This window comes from Pipistrellus hanaki (genome assembly GCF_964339955.1).
Source record: "Pipistrellus hanaki genome assembly, chromosome: 18".
NCBI lineage: Eukaryota > Metazoa > Chordata > Mammalia > Chiroptera > Vespertilionidae > Pipistrellus > Pipistrellus hanaki.
The window spans coordinates 4,188,212-4,202,875 of NC_140520.1; the positions used below are offsets into that span (position 1 = coordinate 4,188,212).

Sequence of the window (14,664 nt, forward strand, 5' to 3'; positions counted from 1 at the left end):
GTCCCACCTCCTGAGACTCCGGCTTCTGCTGACCTTTGCATCTCGCCTCCTTCCTTCCACAGGCTCCGGCCCCACGCACGGCTGCCCCGGCCTCCTGCGTGCCCCTGACCAGGCCCCCCGCGGCCCAGCCCAGACCTGGAGCTCACTCACCTCCAGGACCTGGCGCCTGCCCTCCCGCCCACGATGACTCACCATTCTTTCTAGCCCGAGCGTGGAAGTGTGATGGGGAGCCAGGCCGCCCGCGTGTGCAGCTAGGGTTCCCTCGCCAGCTGATCCGCTCGCTCTGCGAGGAAAAGCGCTCCCGTCCCTGCCTCCCAGGTAAGTCAGTCCCCTGTTTAATAACAGCCACGCATGGTGGAGTGCCCGCGTGGGGATGGTGAGGGGGACCCGGGTCGAGGGCTGCCACCGCCAATACCTCCCAGGGCGCAGGCGTCTGCAGGACCTTAGCTCAGCGCCTGCGGGCGGGCTCCAGTCCGGGGTTTTGCTCCTGCATGAATGCAAAGGGGCCCGCCACCTTCCCTCAGTGCAGGGCATTCCAGAGGGGCCCCTCCATGACCCCCAGCCAGGCTCTGAGGTGAAATGAAACTGTGCTTTTCCATGGCTGGGGCCGTGCCTCTGGTGGGAGACAGAAGACTAGCAACCCAGCCGGCGCCGAGCGGCCTCACGTCCTTCGCGGCCTCTGTCTTTCAGCCACGCCGTGTCCCCCGGGCTCCCCCGCAGGGGCCCAGGCCCATGCGCCCGCCTCTCCCGGGCCCACCGGAGGCCGCACCCTGAGCTCCTGCCGCCGGGCAGCGGGCAGGCAGGCGTGTAGCGTGAGGCGCCCCTCCCGGCCCCCACTATGACCGTGGCCACCGGAGAGCCGGCGGACGAGGCCGCGGCCCTCCCGGGGCACCCGCAGGACACCTACGACCCCGAGGCCGACCACGAGTGCTGCGAGCGGGTGGTCATCAACATCTCGGGGCTGCGGTTCGAGACGCAGCTGAAGACCCTGGCCCAGTTCCCCGAGACCCTCCTGGGGGACCCCAAGAAGCGGATGCGGTACTTCGACCCGCTCCGCAACGAGTACTTCTTCGACCGCAACCGGCCCAGCTTCGACGCCATCCTCTACTACTACCAGTCCGGCGGCCGGCTGCGCCGCCCCGTCAACGTGCCGCTGGACATCTTCTCCGAGGAGATCCGCTTCTACGAGCTGGGCGAGGAGGCCATGGAGATGTTCCGGGAGGACGAGGGCTACATCAAGGAGGAGGAGCGGCCGCTGCCCGAGAACGAGTTCCAGCGGCAGGTGTGGCTGCTCTTCGAGTACCCCGAGAGCTCGGGGCCCGCCCGGATCATCGCCATCGTGTCCGTCATGGTCATCCTCATCTCCATCGTCAGCTTCTGCCTGGAGACGCTGCCCATCTTCCGGGACGAGAACGAGGACATGCACGGGGGTGGCGGGGTCGTGACCTTCCACGCCTACGCCAACAGCACGGTGGGCTACCAGCCGACCACCTCCTTCACCGACCCCTTCTTCATCGTGGAGACGCTGTGCATCATCTGGTTCTCCTTCGAGTTCCTGGTGCGCTTCTTCGCCTGCCCCAGCAAGGCCGGCTTCTTCACCAACATCATGAACATCATCGACATCGTGGCCATCATCCCCTACTTCATCACGCTGGGCACGGAGCTGGCCGAGAAGCCCGAGGACGCCCAGCAGGGCCAGCAGGCCATGTCGCTGGCCATCCTCCGCGTCATCCGCCTGGTAAGAGTCTTTCGGATTTTCAAGCTGTCCCGTCACTCCAAGGGCCTGCAGATCCTAGGGCAGACCCTCAAGGCCAGCATGCGGGAGCTGGGCCTCCTGATCTTCTTCCTCTTCATCGGGGTCATCCTGTTCTCCAGCGCCGTGTACTTTGCGGAGGCCGACGAGAAAGAGTCCCAGTTCCCCAGCATCCCCGACGCCTTCTGGTGGGCCGTGGTCTCCATGACCACCGTGGGCTACGGGGACATGGTCCCCACCACCATCGGGGGCAAGATCGTGGGCTCGCTGTGCGCCATCGCCGGCGTGCTCACCATCGCCCTGCCGGTCCCCGTCATCGTGTCCAACTTCAACTACTTCTACCACCGGGAGACGGAGGGCGAGGAGCAGGCCCAGTACTTGCAGGTGACAAGCTGCCCCAAGATCCCGTCCTCCCCCGACCTGAAGAAAAGCAGAAGTGCCTCCACCATCAGCAAGTCCGACTACATGGAGATCCAGGAGGGGGTGAACAACAGCAACGAGGACTTCAGGGAGGAGAACTTGAAAACGGCCAACTGCACGCTGGCCAACACAAACTATGTGAACATCACCAAGATGCTAACCGACGTCTGACGGCGGCCCCTCCTCTGAGCGCGCCCGCAGCTCCGCGGGCCTGAGCGCAGGCCGTTCGTTGCGTAACAACAGCCTGCGCGGCAGTCGGTCTGTTTCCACGGTGTGTCACCCGGTCCTGCATGGGAAGCAGTTAGTCGTGCAAGTGACATCTTTTGATTTTTGGCTTAGAACACAGAGTAGCTATGTCCATGGCTTTTCACGCGAACCTGCGCTGCCGGGGGGTTTCCAAAGAGGGCAGTCGCCTGTGGAGCTGGGATCTTGAGGGGCCACCTCATAGCACATACATACCCTGAGACCCCCCCCCTTTCCCTCCCTGGGTTAATGCACACAGCATCCGGGAGAGGCACACACCCCCCCCTGCACCCCTCTCCTTTCCCCCTCCCCCCTCAGCCCCTCCCACCGGAGCCCCCCTCCCTCCCACCGGAGCCCCCCTCCCTCCCACCGGAGCCCCCCTCCCTCCCATCGGAGCCCCCCTCCCTCCCACGGGAGCCCCCCTCCCTCCCATCGGAGCCCCCTGCACAGGGAACCAAGGGGGCTTGGCTTTGATGTGCCGGTAACCACGCGAGAGGTCCCATGTGGCACGGGGGAGAGAACACGCGGGCCTGTGTGCCGGAATCCCTTTCTCGGTCACAGGCTGGGGTCTGTGGTTCGCAGCTGCCAAGTAGCTGCTCCGGAGGCTGGTGTTTCATAACGGAAAATGCTGCATTTGGGTTTTTTTTTTTTTTTTTTTTTTCCCCTCTGCAGTGTCGGTGAGAGAGAGGGAAGCCCGGGGGAGGGAGCGTCCGTGTGACCGGTTGCAGGTTGCCAAGTCTCTCCTTTGCTCCCTCAGGCCTGTGGAGAGGCGCTAGCACACCCAGGGACCTCTCCACTCCAGACGGCACCATTTTTTGCTGGCTGCCGGGTCACAAACGCACGTCCCGTCTCCGGGCCACCCCGGGGGGGGGCGGGGGGGGGGTTGTGGGTGTCTGCTTTCCCGGCTCCCCTGACGCTGCAGCGGGGTGGCCAGCCACGCCGCAGAGCTGCATGGGTGTGCTTGTTGCATGAACCTCAATATTTACAACACAGGAGACAACCTATTTTCTTAGTAGCCTACACAGTATTCACCTTTAGAGTATTAATAGCCTAGGAATGGCATTGGACTGGGGTGTTCCACCCCATGCCCCCCTCCCCCCCTCCATCGGGAGAGAAAAAGCCCTCAATCAGGAGAAAAAAAAATAGACTGACTATTCAGAATGGGGACCCAAACTCTTGGCCCTCCAGCCCACCCCCATCCCTGCGCTTCCGGATGGGGGCACAGACCTCGGCAAAGCCCGGAGAGCGAGCGGGGAAGGCAGTGTCTAAACCCCTCAGCAGCTGAGCCAGGGGCAGGACTGGGCAGCCGCCCGGGGCCTCGGGCCCTGAGGAAGGCCGCCTATGGATCCAGTGTACATAAATCTCCCCCGCGTCTCCCTCGCCAGTCCCTCCACTGGCTAGCTCTAGGAACAGTTGCATTCGGACCTTGTACAAGCTTATGCAATATTTCTGACACAGGGCAACTTATGCATGTGTTTGACGATGTGCACTACAGTGTCTGTATGTATATGCACCCATATACATACATGTGTGTGTGTGTGTATGTCGGTACGCGCGCACACACACGCACACATCTACCCGCTCCCTGGAGTTCAGGTTCAGGAGCAAACCCCCTGCTTGGTGGGCCGGTTACCGACGAGGCCTCACTGGTTCACTGACCTCCCCGTAACCCCACTGGCCCGGGTTTGCCGCCACCGCCTCAGGCGCGCCCGTCTCCGCGGATTCGTGGACGTTCGCATTGTCTCTCTGCCCTCCATGTGCTGCAGCCTCAGTCCCCGCGGCTGAGGCTTGTCTTACCGCGCGCACAGGGGCCCCGCGGCCCTCGCGGCCCCCGCTGTCCCGGGCCACCCCGCCCCAGGCCTCCCCTCCGCCGTCCTTCCGTGGTCACCCCCTCCATTCTCATCGCGCTCCACCCCGCGCTGTCATTGCCATCGGCTCCGCATCAGCCCCTCCCATGAGCCTTTCCCTCGAGGGCCAGAGTGGACTGCTTGCTCTGAAGCCAAGGATGCGAGTGACGGGGGCTTCTGGGGACCCTGTCCCAAGGGTCTGGACTTAGGGAGCCTCCTCCTGGGGAACTTGAAAAGCCGGGGCCCACGGGGGAAGGCCCTGGATGGGCCACAGGCATCGTGGCGATGGACAGGCTCGGACTCTCCCTGGTAAATCGGCAACCAGAGCTGCTCCCCAGGCCACGGGAGCGTGGAGGATCGGCCCGGCCCCGGGGAGCGGAGAGGGATTGAGCATGCCCGGCCTCCCGGCATTGACAGTCAGGCTGGCCTCGGGACGGGGTGAGGTGGGGAGGCTTTGCCTCACAGCCTGGGCCTCTGCCTTTCAACATAATAGCTTAGATGCCCCCACACAGGAGGCGTGTGGCCGGGCTGCCCACTCGTGCGTGGCCCCAGCTCCAGCCTCCCTGTTGGCTCTTTAGCACCTACAGTGACTGTGGGGGCGGGGCACCAGCTCAGGGTGCTTAGGCCCAGGGTGCTCACTAGTTCCTGGTCACCCGCATCCCCAGGTGTCTGCAGAGCCTCTGTGCTTCTCTCCCCCTCCTCGTGGGAGACGGTGCTGAACTTCCGAGACATGGGGCGAGCGGGACCCAACCCATTCCTAAGGCCTAGGTCAAGGGTAGATGTGTTATCCCCGTGTCCTTGACCCAGGACTGCAAAACCTTCACACGCACGGACACACGTGCATGCACACCCACATTCAAAGAGGTACATTGTTGCCACATACACCAAGATAAAACATGCAACACACATGCAAAATACACAGAGACCAAATTAAGATAGGTACGTGGTTATATCCGTATCCAAAATACACATCCAGCATACACACAGAATGGACGTACCAATGCAGAACATACACAAAGACCTACATGCACATGTACAAGACGTGACCTGCACCACGTGCAAAACACACAAACACACGGAGTGCACCTACGGAATACAGGAAGGCTAATCAGCTATTGCTCTACACTCCAAATACACACACTCGGTGTAAACACACGATGTATTGACTCTTGCAAGGCACACAACAGGCAGCACACACAACCAAGACACACAATGTACCTGAGATGCATACATGTACTCAGACCCCTTGCTCCGCCCCCAGAGCTATAAATTCCTCGGTATTTACAGAAGATCAGATGTGATCACCTCTCCCTGGCCTGGGTCCACACCCCTCCGTATTCTTCCAGAAGTCTCTTCCTCTAGTCTCTCCTCTCCCTCCCACCCCCCCCCCCCGATTTCACAGAAGTAGCCCCCAACATCCAAAGCAGAAAGATGGGGTCCCCATTGTCAAGATCTGTGATGAAGACCGGGATCTCCTGGGGTTTCTGCCTATCCACCTTCCACCAGAAACCGGGCTTTGGCGTGTGGCAGGGCCTGGGACAGCGCCTGGTCTGTGAACACACCTCCTTGCCCTGCCCTTTCCCTCCAAGCCAGTCCATACCGAGAACGAGTAGCCCCGGCTCCCAGCCCCTGGGCTCTCTGTTCCCAGACCCCCTCCGTGAGAAGCAGCGATGGTTTAAGAAGCGAGTGTCCTGGGCCCAGAGCCCGAGGGAAGAAGCCCCAACACGCTCTCAGCCCACAGACCTCATTGCCCTCCAACCCCCGTGGCGTTGGGGGGTGGTGGGGAGCATCTGGTCGGAAAGTCGGGACTTCATGCAGATTTCTCTCCTAAAAGGAGCTCCCTTCGTGCTTGTGGGTCCCCTCAGTGGGCGTTCAACCCCTGCACCGCCCCCCCATGCCCTGCCTTCCCCCCTCAGCTGCGCCCGGAGGACCCCACGCCTGCCATCCAGCTTCAGTAACACACAACGAAAGATGAACTTGACGCTACACAAGTGAGCAGCCCCCCTCTGCCAACGGGCCTCCCTTGGACCCCATGACCCAAGCCCCGGAAGTGTGGGTGCGATGGCCCGCCGCTGGGGATTGCCCATGGGGAGGACCAGGTCAGAGCCGGGTGTGTGTGTTGGCAAAGTCTTCCCCTCACACGGAGGCCAGGGGGGAAGTCAGGCGTCTGATCAGGCCCCCGGGGAAGCCATGGCCAAGGGGACCGGATGGATGGATGGATGGATGGATGGGCCCACGGTTGCAAAGTTCGTGCAAAATGCCTGCCTTTCCAGGGTGTCCATTTCCCTTTCGCTCCGCAGGTGCCTCTGCAGGGTCCGTCTCTGGAAAAGGTGGGGTCTCCGGAGGCTGGAGGGAGAGAGGTTCCGGGCCGGTGGGTGGGCTGTCGGGGCGAGAGGGGGGTGGAGAGAGGGGGGGCCGAGCCGGTCCCATTTCCGAGGAAGCTCTTCAGGGGCCGGATGTTAAGGGAGGACGGAGTGAAGGCTGGGTGCTCCCCGAGCTTCTGTGGTGTCGGACCCCCGCTCTTCCTCTCCCGTCTCCCCCCTGCCCCCCCTTAATCCCTCCCAGCTGGGCCTCTGAGGATGGGCAGGAGTGTCACCAGGAGGTTAGCATTATAAGGTGGGCCCCAGGGGGAGTGTGTGGAAGGGGCTCCCCTGAAAGCTGAGTTGGCCCGAGCCCCCAGCCTGGGTGGGGCGCGCAGTAGGGCTTCCTGTCTGCTCCCTCTGGGCCTCTCGCTCCATTGCGGTGAGGACTTTGGCCCAGTGACGTCCTGGTCGGTATGCGCATCAGGCCAATCCATGCGGACAAGGCAGTGCCCTCTGCAGAGGCTCGGGCTGGGGGTTAGGAAGAGGGGCGGGGGCCGGCTTTCCCATAAGGAAACCCCAGGATGGTTGGCACGTTGCACGCGAGGCGGCACCCTCCGCCCGGGTCCGGCAGGAGGAGCGCGGTGCTTTGGCGTGTTGACTCGGCGGATGGTGGGGAGCCCCGCCCCAGGTCTGGCTCTTTGGGGGGCATTGCCAGGAGCCTCCACCGGGTGGTGGCCACCTGGTCCGGGAGGGCAGGTCCACGTGGGCTGTGAAGTCCAGGGGGCTCCGTGGCAGCACCGTGGAGGGGCCCCCAGCCGTGGCAAAGGGCCTATGGCCAGGTTCGAACCCCTGACCTAACCTCATTAAGAGAGTGAGCCATCTGAGCCGCCTCGCTGGCCGCTGGCTGCAGGGAGGCGGCCCCGTGGCTCCCGGGACCACCACCCCCATCCTCAGACGGGGCCCTGGCTGAGACCAGCCCATCGAGGCCGCAGGCAGGGCAGGTGGAGCCGGGCTGGTCTCTTCCTCAAGCGGATTGAGTTCACGTGCCCCTCCTTCCCGCCCCCCCCCCTCCCCCACAGCTCAGCTCCATGTCTCATCGTCCGCGTGCGAATCTTTTTAAAGAGGAAAAGTGCAATAAAATAAATAGTGACTGTTTTCTTTAGCAATAGCTACTTCAAAACCTAGTTCTCAGGACCGAAGTGGTAGTCCCTGGGTGGTCAGACCATGCCCGTGGCGCTACAGCCTCCCCCTGCCCTCCCACCCCCCCTCCCCATCGTTCCCTCTCCTCCTCCCCGCGAGTTCAAGTTCACGTGCCCCCGTCCCGGAATGTAAACCTCCGTCTGGAATGTAAACACGGGTGCCGGGGTGCGGGGCCCGCACACGGCAGGCCCAGGAGAAGGCGTCCTCTGTCACCTGTCTCCTTCCCGTGGCCCCTCTCGGTCTCTGAGCCCATCGCCGCTGTCCCTCTCCCCCCCCCCCCCACCTTCGCCTCCCTCCCTCCACCTCCCCCTTCTGTCTGCTCTCCCGCGGCGTGCGCGTTGGGTGACCTCAGGCAGCCCGTCTCTCTGACCTTCAGGCGGCCTGGCAGGGCGTAAGGAGAGCCTGCAGCGAGCGCTCCCTGGTAGACAGGAGTGCCTCATCCTGAGCCATGACAGATCATCCCCATGCTCAAACCGCCATCACCGACCTGTGTCCTCCCTCCCTTCCCCTCCCCTCCGGGAACGTGGGTGCCGGGGCATGTGGTCGGCAGTTGGCCCTGGGACCGGTGGCCCGGGCAGAGGTGGGAGCTGCCCTCCGGCTGTCCTTCACCACAAGCCGCCTCGCGCCCCCAGAGGGACTCCTGGAGGGCGACGGGGGCGGGAAGCCGCCCTGCGCAGAGGCCTCTGGGACAGACGGACATCTGGGTGGGGAGGTTAGGACGCGACGCTCATGACACAAAGACCCCTCCCCCGCTGCGGTGTGCCGCGGCACAAATATTTGCACACCTAGTGAGGGGGCTTCAGAAGAGGCCCCCTTTCCTGGAAAAATAAATAATAAACCTGTGAGATTAGTGTTCAGACTGGACCATCCGGGGAGGGTAGCCAGCTCTCCAGTCTGCCTTGCTCCGTCCACGTGTGCACAGCGAAATCCTCAGGGAAGGGTCCGTCCTGCTTTGCTTTTTTGCGATTCCGGGGGTGGGGAAGCAGGTGTCGGTCCAGCCTTTGTGATGGAGAAAAAGAAAATGAAAAAAAAAAAAGACATTTCGGAAGCAGGTTCGTGGACACGCCCCCGCCGAGGGGAGTCCACTGCTCGAAGCCGGCGGCCGGAGGCCTTGCCTTGCTCAGGGTCAACACTGAACCTCAGAGCCCCCGGTGCAGAGCGGACGGAGGAGACCAAAGAGCTGGCCCCCGCGCTGGCTGCCCGCGTCCCCGGGAGCCGGCCGGCCGGCCGGGCGGAGCGTGGCTCCCTCGGGGGGCGCCCTGGCCGGCATCTGCCTCTTTCGACGGCAAGTTGTGTCAGAAAACAGGATCCTGGTTCACGGAGGTTTGGGTTTGTCTGTCGGCCCTGAGCTCTCGGCGGCGTTCCATATATGCATATGTCTGTGTATATAGGTGTATAGTATATGTACATATGTATACCCGTGTTTAAAAACGAGCGAGTCGCACAGGAACCGGTCCCCGGAGCCTCCCCGAATAAATCTGGCGAAATCCAGGAAATCAGCCGAATTCACTCGAATCTTTCAGACGACCTTCCTTTGCATTCTGACCACACACACACACACACACACACACACCCCAGTCAGCTTATCCCTTCCGTGGAGAGAACCCTCCAAAAGACGGTTCTTTCATAGCAAAAGCTCGGGCTCCCTTCTCTCCCCTCTCCCCTCCCCTCGCGGGGGGCACCGGACTCAGGGGCACAGGGGCGTCTGCCCTCGGACCAGGTGCTCCGTCCGTGGTGCTGCCCGCTCCGGTCAGCGGCCGCCTCGCCGCCGAGGACCCGAAAAGCCAGTCCCCACGCTATCGTTCCGGGGCCGTGGGAGCCGGAAGGCCTGGCCTGGGCGGATCCGGCTTAGCTTTCTCTCGGTGGCTCGGCCCTGGTGCCCTGGGCTCGAGTTTCGGGAGATCGGAAAGCGACGCTGTTCTAACAGAGGTGTGTGACGGCCGGTGGGACGAGAAGCAGCCGGTGGGAGCGGAGTCACCCTGTGTGCCTCCCTGTGTGCGCTCTCTCTGGGCAGGGCTGGGGGATCCCTCGCTGGTGTCTGGGGGGTGGAGGTGATGCGGGAGAGCCTGCCTGTGCTTTCCCATCATCCCCAGCACCGGCCACGGCGGCCACGCTGGTCAGATGGAGGTGGCTCCATGCGAGGACCGCTGGTACGACCCAGAGGACTCGGTCCCGTGCCCCTTCTCGGTCCTCCCGGGAGGCCTCCCAGCCCCGCTCCAGGAAAACCACCCCGAGACACCAGCCGCCCCCACACTCCGGGCTGCTGGGGAGGCCAGGCGGGAGCTGGGAGGACCAAACGATTGCCTTGCCGGCTGCTGACAGGACCGCCCGTTAGCCGGCGGCGGGCAGGGCGAGGCCGGTGACCTGCCTGTCGGGGGGCGGGAGGGACGGCGCCCGGGCAGCGGGGAGGAGAGCAGGAAGCACGGCTGGCCTTGGCGAGGGTGCGCGCCAGCTCCGGAGGGTCTGAACGCGCCCTGCGCCTGCCCCAGTTCTGCCTCCACGTGGGCTCCGGCGACCCAGTTTCCTCCGGGTGTCGTGCTTGGCCGGTTCCCTCCTTGGCAGGGCCCGGGGAGCTGGGAAGCCCCAGGATGGAGCTGCACACAGCGCCCGGCCCAGGGAGCCTGGGCCCGCGGCTCTGCGTCCTGCAGCCCTGCCTCCACCAAGGGCGAGCTTGAAACAGTCGGGATTGGTGGTGCCAGCCGTGGAGGGGGATTCTCTCGCTTCCGGGGACCCGCCTGCAAGGCTCAGGGGTGCAGGGGCTGTCTTCTTCCCCAGCCCTGCGTGCTGGTGTGCTTCTGTAGGCTGTTTCTGGGGTTTTATGCAACACACACACACACACACACACACACACACAGTGTGGAAACGGCTGCTCCCGCAGGCTCATGCAGCCCAGCCTCCGATTTCGGGTCCACACCAGCTTCCTTCCGCTGAGCACGGCTTTGTAGCTGCCCTCCCTTGTCCTGTCTCGATCGCTCGCTGAAAAGCCAAAGAGGAAAGAGAGAGGCAGACACATAAGCTCCCTGGGATCGACAGGAGAAGGAACTCCAAAGGCGGTGCTCGAGCTTCGTAAGCGTGATGCCAAAGGAAACCGGGGTCTCCATGGTGATAAGAGGCTGGGGACCAATGGGAGCACCAGGCGGCGGAACAGGACTCGTGGGGACGACTCCCGGGGGGTGGGAGTCTCTTAACCGTTTGCTTGCTTCACGGTAACTTAGACACCAGCCGCCCCTGCGTCGCACAGGACTTGCAGGTCTGACATTCCCGCTGACATACCCCGGATGCTTCCAGCCCCACCAACACTGCCCCGCCCAGACGTCCGCCCCTGAGAGTTCCTGTGTCCGTAGGGTCTGATGTCTGTACATAGGTTATACATATATGTGTACATACGTGCCTCAACGAACATTGCCTGTCCACCCGCCCGTGGGTGAACATAGTCTCCATAGAGCGCCACAGTCTTCTGTAAATACTAACACGAGTAAATACGTGTATAAATATATATTACTGAGGATTTATTTTAACATCATTCTGTGTGAAATGGAAAAATAAAATAAAAATAAAAATTTTGACAGACAGCGAGCGTGTCCGCCTTCTTGCTCGCCCAATCAGAGGATGGTCCCTACAGCATGCCCGTGTGAGTCCCTCACCCTCCGCCACCTCGGGGTCTGCAGGGAGAGGGCCCTGGGGACCAGGGCAGGACTGGGCGGCTCTCCGGGCCCCTCAGGAGCCTGTGACCGGTGCCCACGAGCTTGTGGTCGGGCGGATGGCAGGGGCTGGGCTTCCCCCGCCCCCCGTCATCGGAGCTGGGCTTCCGGTGTTTTCTGGGGAGCTGGGGGATGCGTGGGAAGGGAGACTCGGATTGAAGGCCAAAGGCAGTCAGACCCCTGGGGCTCCCTGACTCCCACCGCACCCACCTTTGCATTTTCAGACCGCCCCCACCCCGCCCCCTCCTGTGGGTGCCCAGGGTCTGGACCAGCCATGCCCTCACCTCTCACAGGAGAAGCCTGTCACCCTTTGCCTCCCCAGGAGGAGGGGCCTGGGTCTCCAGCCATGAGGTGAGCAGTGGCGCCTCCTTGGAGAAGATTCTCACGGGGCGCATGCACACACACGCGCGCACACACACATACGCACACTCTCTCTCACACATACACACACGCACGTATGCACACACATGCACACACATACACATACACACAGGCACACACACACACAGACACACGTGCTGCGGAGGCACATCCATCTGACTTCCTCCGAGGGCTCCTCTATTGCGAAGCTGGACTCCTTGGCGTTCAGACGGCTCCTAAGGGGTCGTTGTGTGGCCTGTGGCAGATCCTTGCCCTCGGCCACCAGCTGGCACCCCCCACCTCGCGTCCCTCGTTAAGGACCTGGGGGTCCGCCCCTGCCTCGGGGCCAAGCTCGGCCCCCAGGAGACCACGCAAGGAGCAGGCTGCACGTGGAGGGTCACCATGAGCGCCCAGAACTCCGGACCCCCCAGAGCAGCCCAAGCTGAGGGATGGAGTGGGGCTCCCTCCCCCAGAGAGACGGGAAACTGAGTCAGGCCTGTGGCCGGGTCCCTCCCGCTGGTTCCTCCGGCCGGCCGGACACGGAGCTGCTGCCTCCACGGAGCTGCGGGGCGGGTGCTGGGAGGGTTTGGTGCCAGGTAAGTAATCAAGGGGGACATGGAAGGGCTGAGAGGTGGGGAAGCGAAGGCAGCCAGGGCCCCATTCCTTTCCTCACTTATGGGGGAAGGCATTCAGCTAGTTCGAGTGTGCCCTCCACCCGGCCTGGGCACCTGTCCTGCATACTCCCCGCACAGAGGCCTCGGCCTGGGTCCGCCTAGCCAGTGTCTCCCACGGCAGAGAGGTGCTTGATGGGGTGCGGAGGGCCGGGGGGTGAGCAGGAGGAGCGGGCTGGGTTGGAACCACTGAGACACAATATCGACTCTAGAGAACCCCAGCTGCCGCCCATCGGTTCCGGGACCGGGGGCCCAGGTGTCTCGTCTCTAGAAAAGGCACCAGGATTTCTACCTCATCTCGTGGGGATTGCATGGCCACCTGGCCCACAGCGGGAGCCCCATCCAAACAGCGCCTGCGCCCTCTCCCGCGGGGCCCCTCGCTCCAAAGACCCACATGGACAAGGAGACTCCGAAGTCCGAGGTGTGAGAGGCGGAGGGCTGTCCGCCTGTCCAGTCCAGGGGCTCCTGACCGGGCTCAGAGGCTCAGAGGCGACCTCAGAGGGTCTGGGAAACTCCTGACATCACACCTGACGCGGGAGGGGGAGGTGTTTGTCCATGGAGGGCCCACCGCTGTCCTCGGCCCCACACATGGAAACTGCTGGTCACACTCAAACCCCCTCTCCTTCTCCCAGTCCAGGGAGGAAAACTGTCCCACAGTCATTGTCCTTTAAAAAAAAAAAATTTAAATACTGATTCAAAAAATACTTCTGGCCCTAACTGTTTCGGCTCAGTGGATAGAGCGTCGGCCTGCAGACTGAAAGGTCCCAGGTTCGATTCCGGTCAAGGGCATGTACCTTGGTTGTGGGCACATCCCCAGGGGGGCGGGGTGCAGGAGGCAGCTGGTCGATGATTCTCTCTCATCCGATGTTTGTAACTCTCTATCCCTAGCCCTTCCTCTTTGTAAAAAATCAATATATATATATGTTAGTTTGGTTTTTTTAAATGCTTCTGCACTCTCTGCGTAGGATACGCTGCCCTGGGGAAGACGGGAATTCACCCGCAGTGAGTTGGGGGCGGACACCGAGCTAGGCCTGACCCTGATCTCCGGACCTACCTTCCCATTAGCCTGCCCCTGCAGCAGCTGGGCCTGGTTAACGCGGAGTAGGGAAAGCACCGATCTGGGTGTGAACTGCGTGCTATTTAAATGATATGCAAATGAGTGAGTCTGTGTCTCCTGGACCCCAGGGGGGGTGGGGCACTTCTGAATGTGACTGTCAGCTCTGAGGGTCCTCCCCCTTTTGTTCCCTTGGGCCACCCCTCTCCCCTGCTCCTCAGGTCTGTAAGCAAAACAACCATAACTCAATGGCTTCTCAAGGAAGGACATAGGCTCTTTAGCCGCTCCCCTGGCCCAGCCTGAGTGCTGACCAGGTGCCGTGCCTCCTGGGCTGCAGTGAAGTTGGGAGGGTGATCCAGCTGCCTGGCTTCCTGAGCTAAGGAAGGTCTGTCTCTTCCACATCTGCCCGGATGGAAGGCAGTATGTTCTCCACTGAGCCCCCAGCCTCTGTGTGAGTAAAACCATTCCCGTGGGTCCTGTGGCTTATGGGGCCTTGTCTCTATAGCTTAAGCCAGGCGTCTTTAAGGGTCTTGTTGATCTTTGAGTTCCCAGCGTCTGACACGGTGCCGGCTGGACCCCTGACCTCTCTCTGGCCCCACTGAGATGTCTCTCCACCTTCCGAAGTTACTAGTAGAGTGGCCTTTAGGTACAGGGGCTCCGAGTCACCTGACTCAGCTGTCACAGAGCCACGCAGGGAAAGGCCTGTCCCCAGCACACACTCCCGTCGGCCCCAGGCCTGCCTCACTCACACCGGCCCCAGCGCCAAACCCTTCCCGGGTCCCCAGGGCCTAGAGCCCGGAAGGGGCTCTGAAGGCTCCCAGGTGCGAAGGCAGGAGGATCTCGGTGCCTTCAAAGAGGTGGGGCCTTGGAGTCCAGGTTCCACCGCAGAGTGAACGGTATCACCCATGTGACCCTTCTGTTTTCTGTCTCCACTTGAGATTACAATGCCTACCTCACAGGGTTGTCATGAAGTTTCTTTTTTTCCATTTTTTAAAAATATATTTTATTGATTTTGTACAGAGAGGAAGGGAGAGAGATAGAGAGTTAGAAACATCGATGAGAGAGAGTCATCGATCAGCTGCCTCTTGCACATCCCCTACTGGGGATATGCC

General features: G+C 62.1%; 2 protein-coding genes across 2 annotated transcripts in view; one reads left to right on the plus strand and one right to left on the minus strand.

Moving 5' to 3' along the window:
- The window catches only part of LOC311612903 (chymosin-like), a 188,406-nt gene that overhangs the window by 114,083 nt on the left and 59,659 nt on the right, over positions 1-14,664 (minus strand). The gene's annotated exons all lie outside the window — the stretch shown is intronic.
- Positions 708-2,536, plus strand: KCNA2 (potassium voltage-gated channel subfamily A member 2). The gene has a single exon (XM_084866239.1). It carries the CDS (start codon positions 839-841, stop codon positions 2,342-2,344), a length of 1,506 nt encoding a protein of 501 aa, XP_084722365.1. The 5' UTR covers positions 708-838; the 3' UTR covers positions 2,345-2,536.

What these genes read in the sequence shown, in the direction of transcription:
- KCNA2 (XM_084866239.1), top strand. Translation starts at nt 839, where the DNA reads ATGACCGTGGCCACCGGAGAGCCGGCGGACGAGGCCGCGGCCCTCCCG.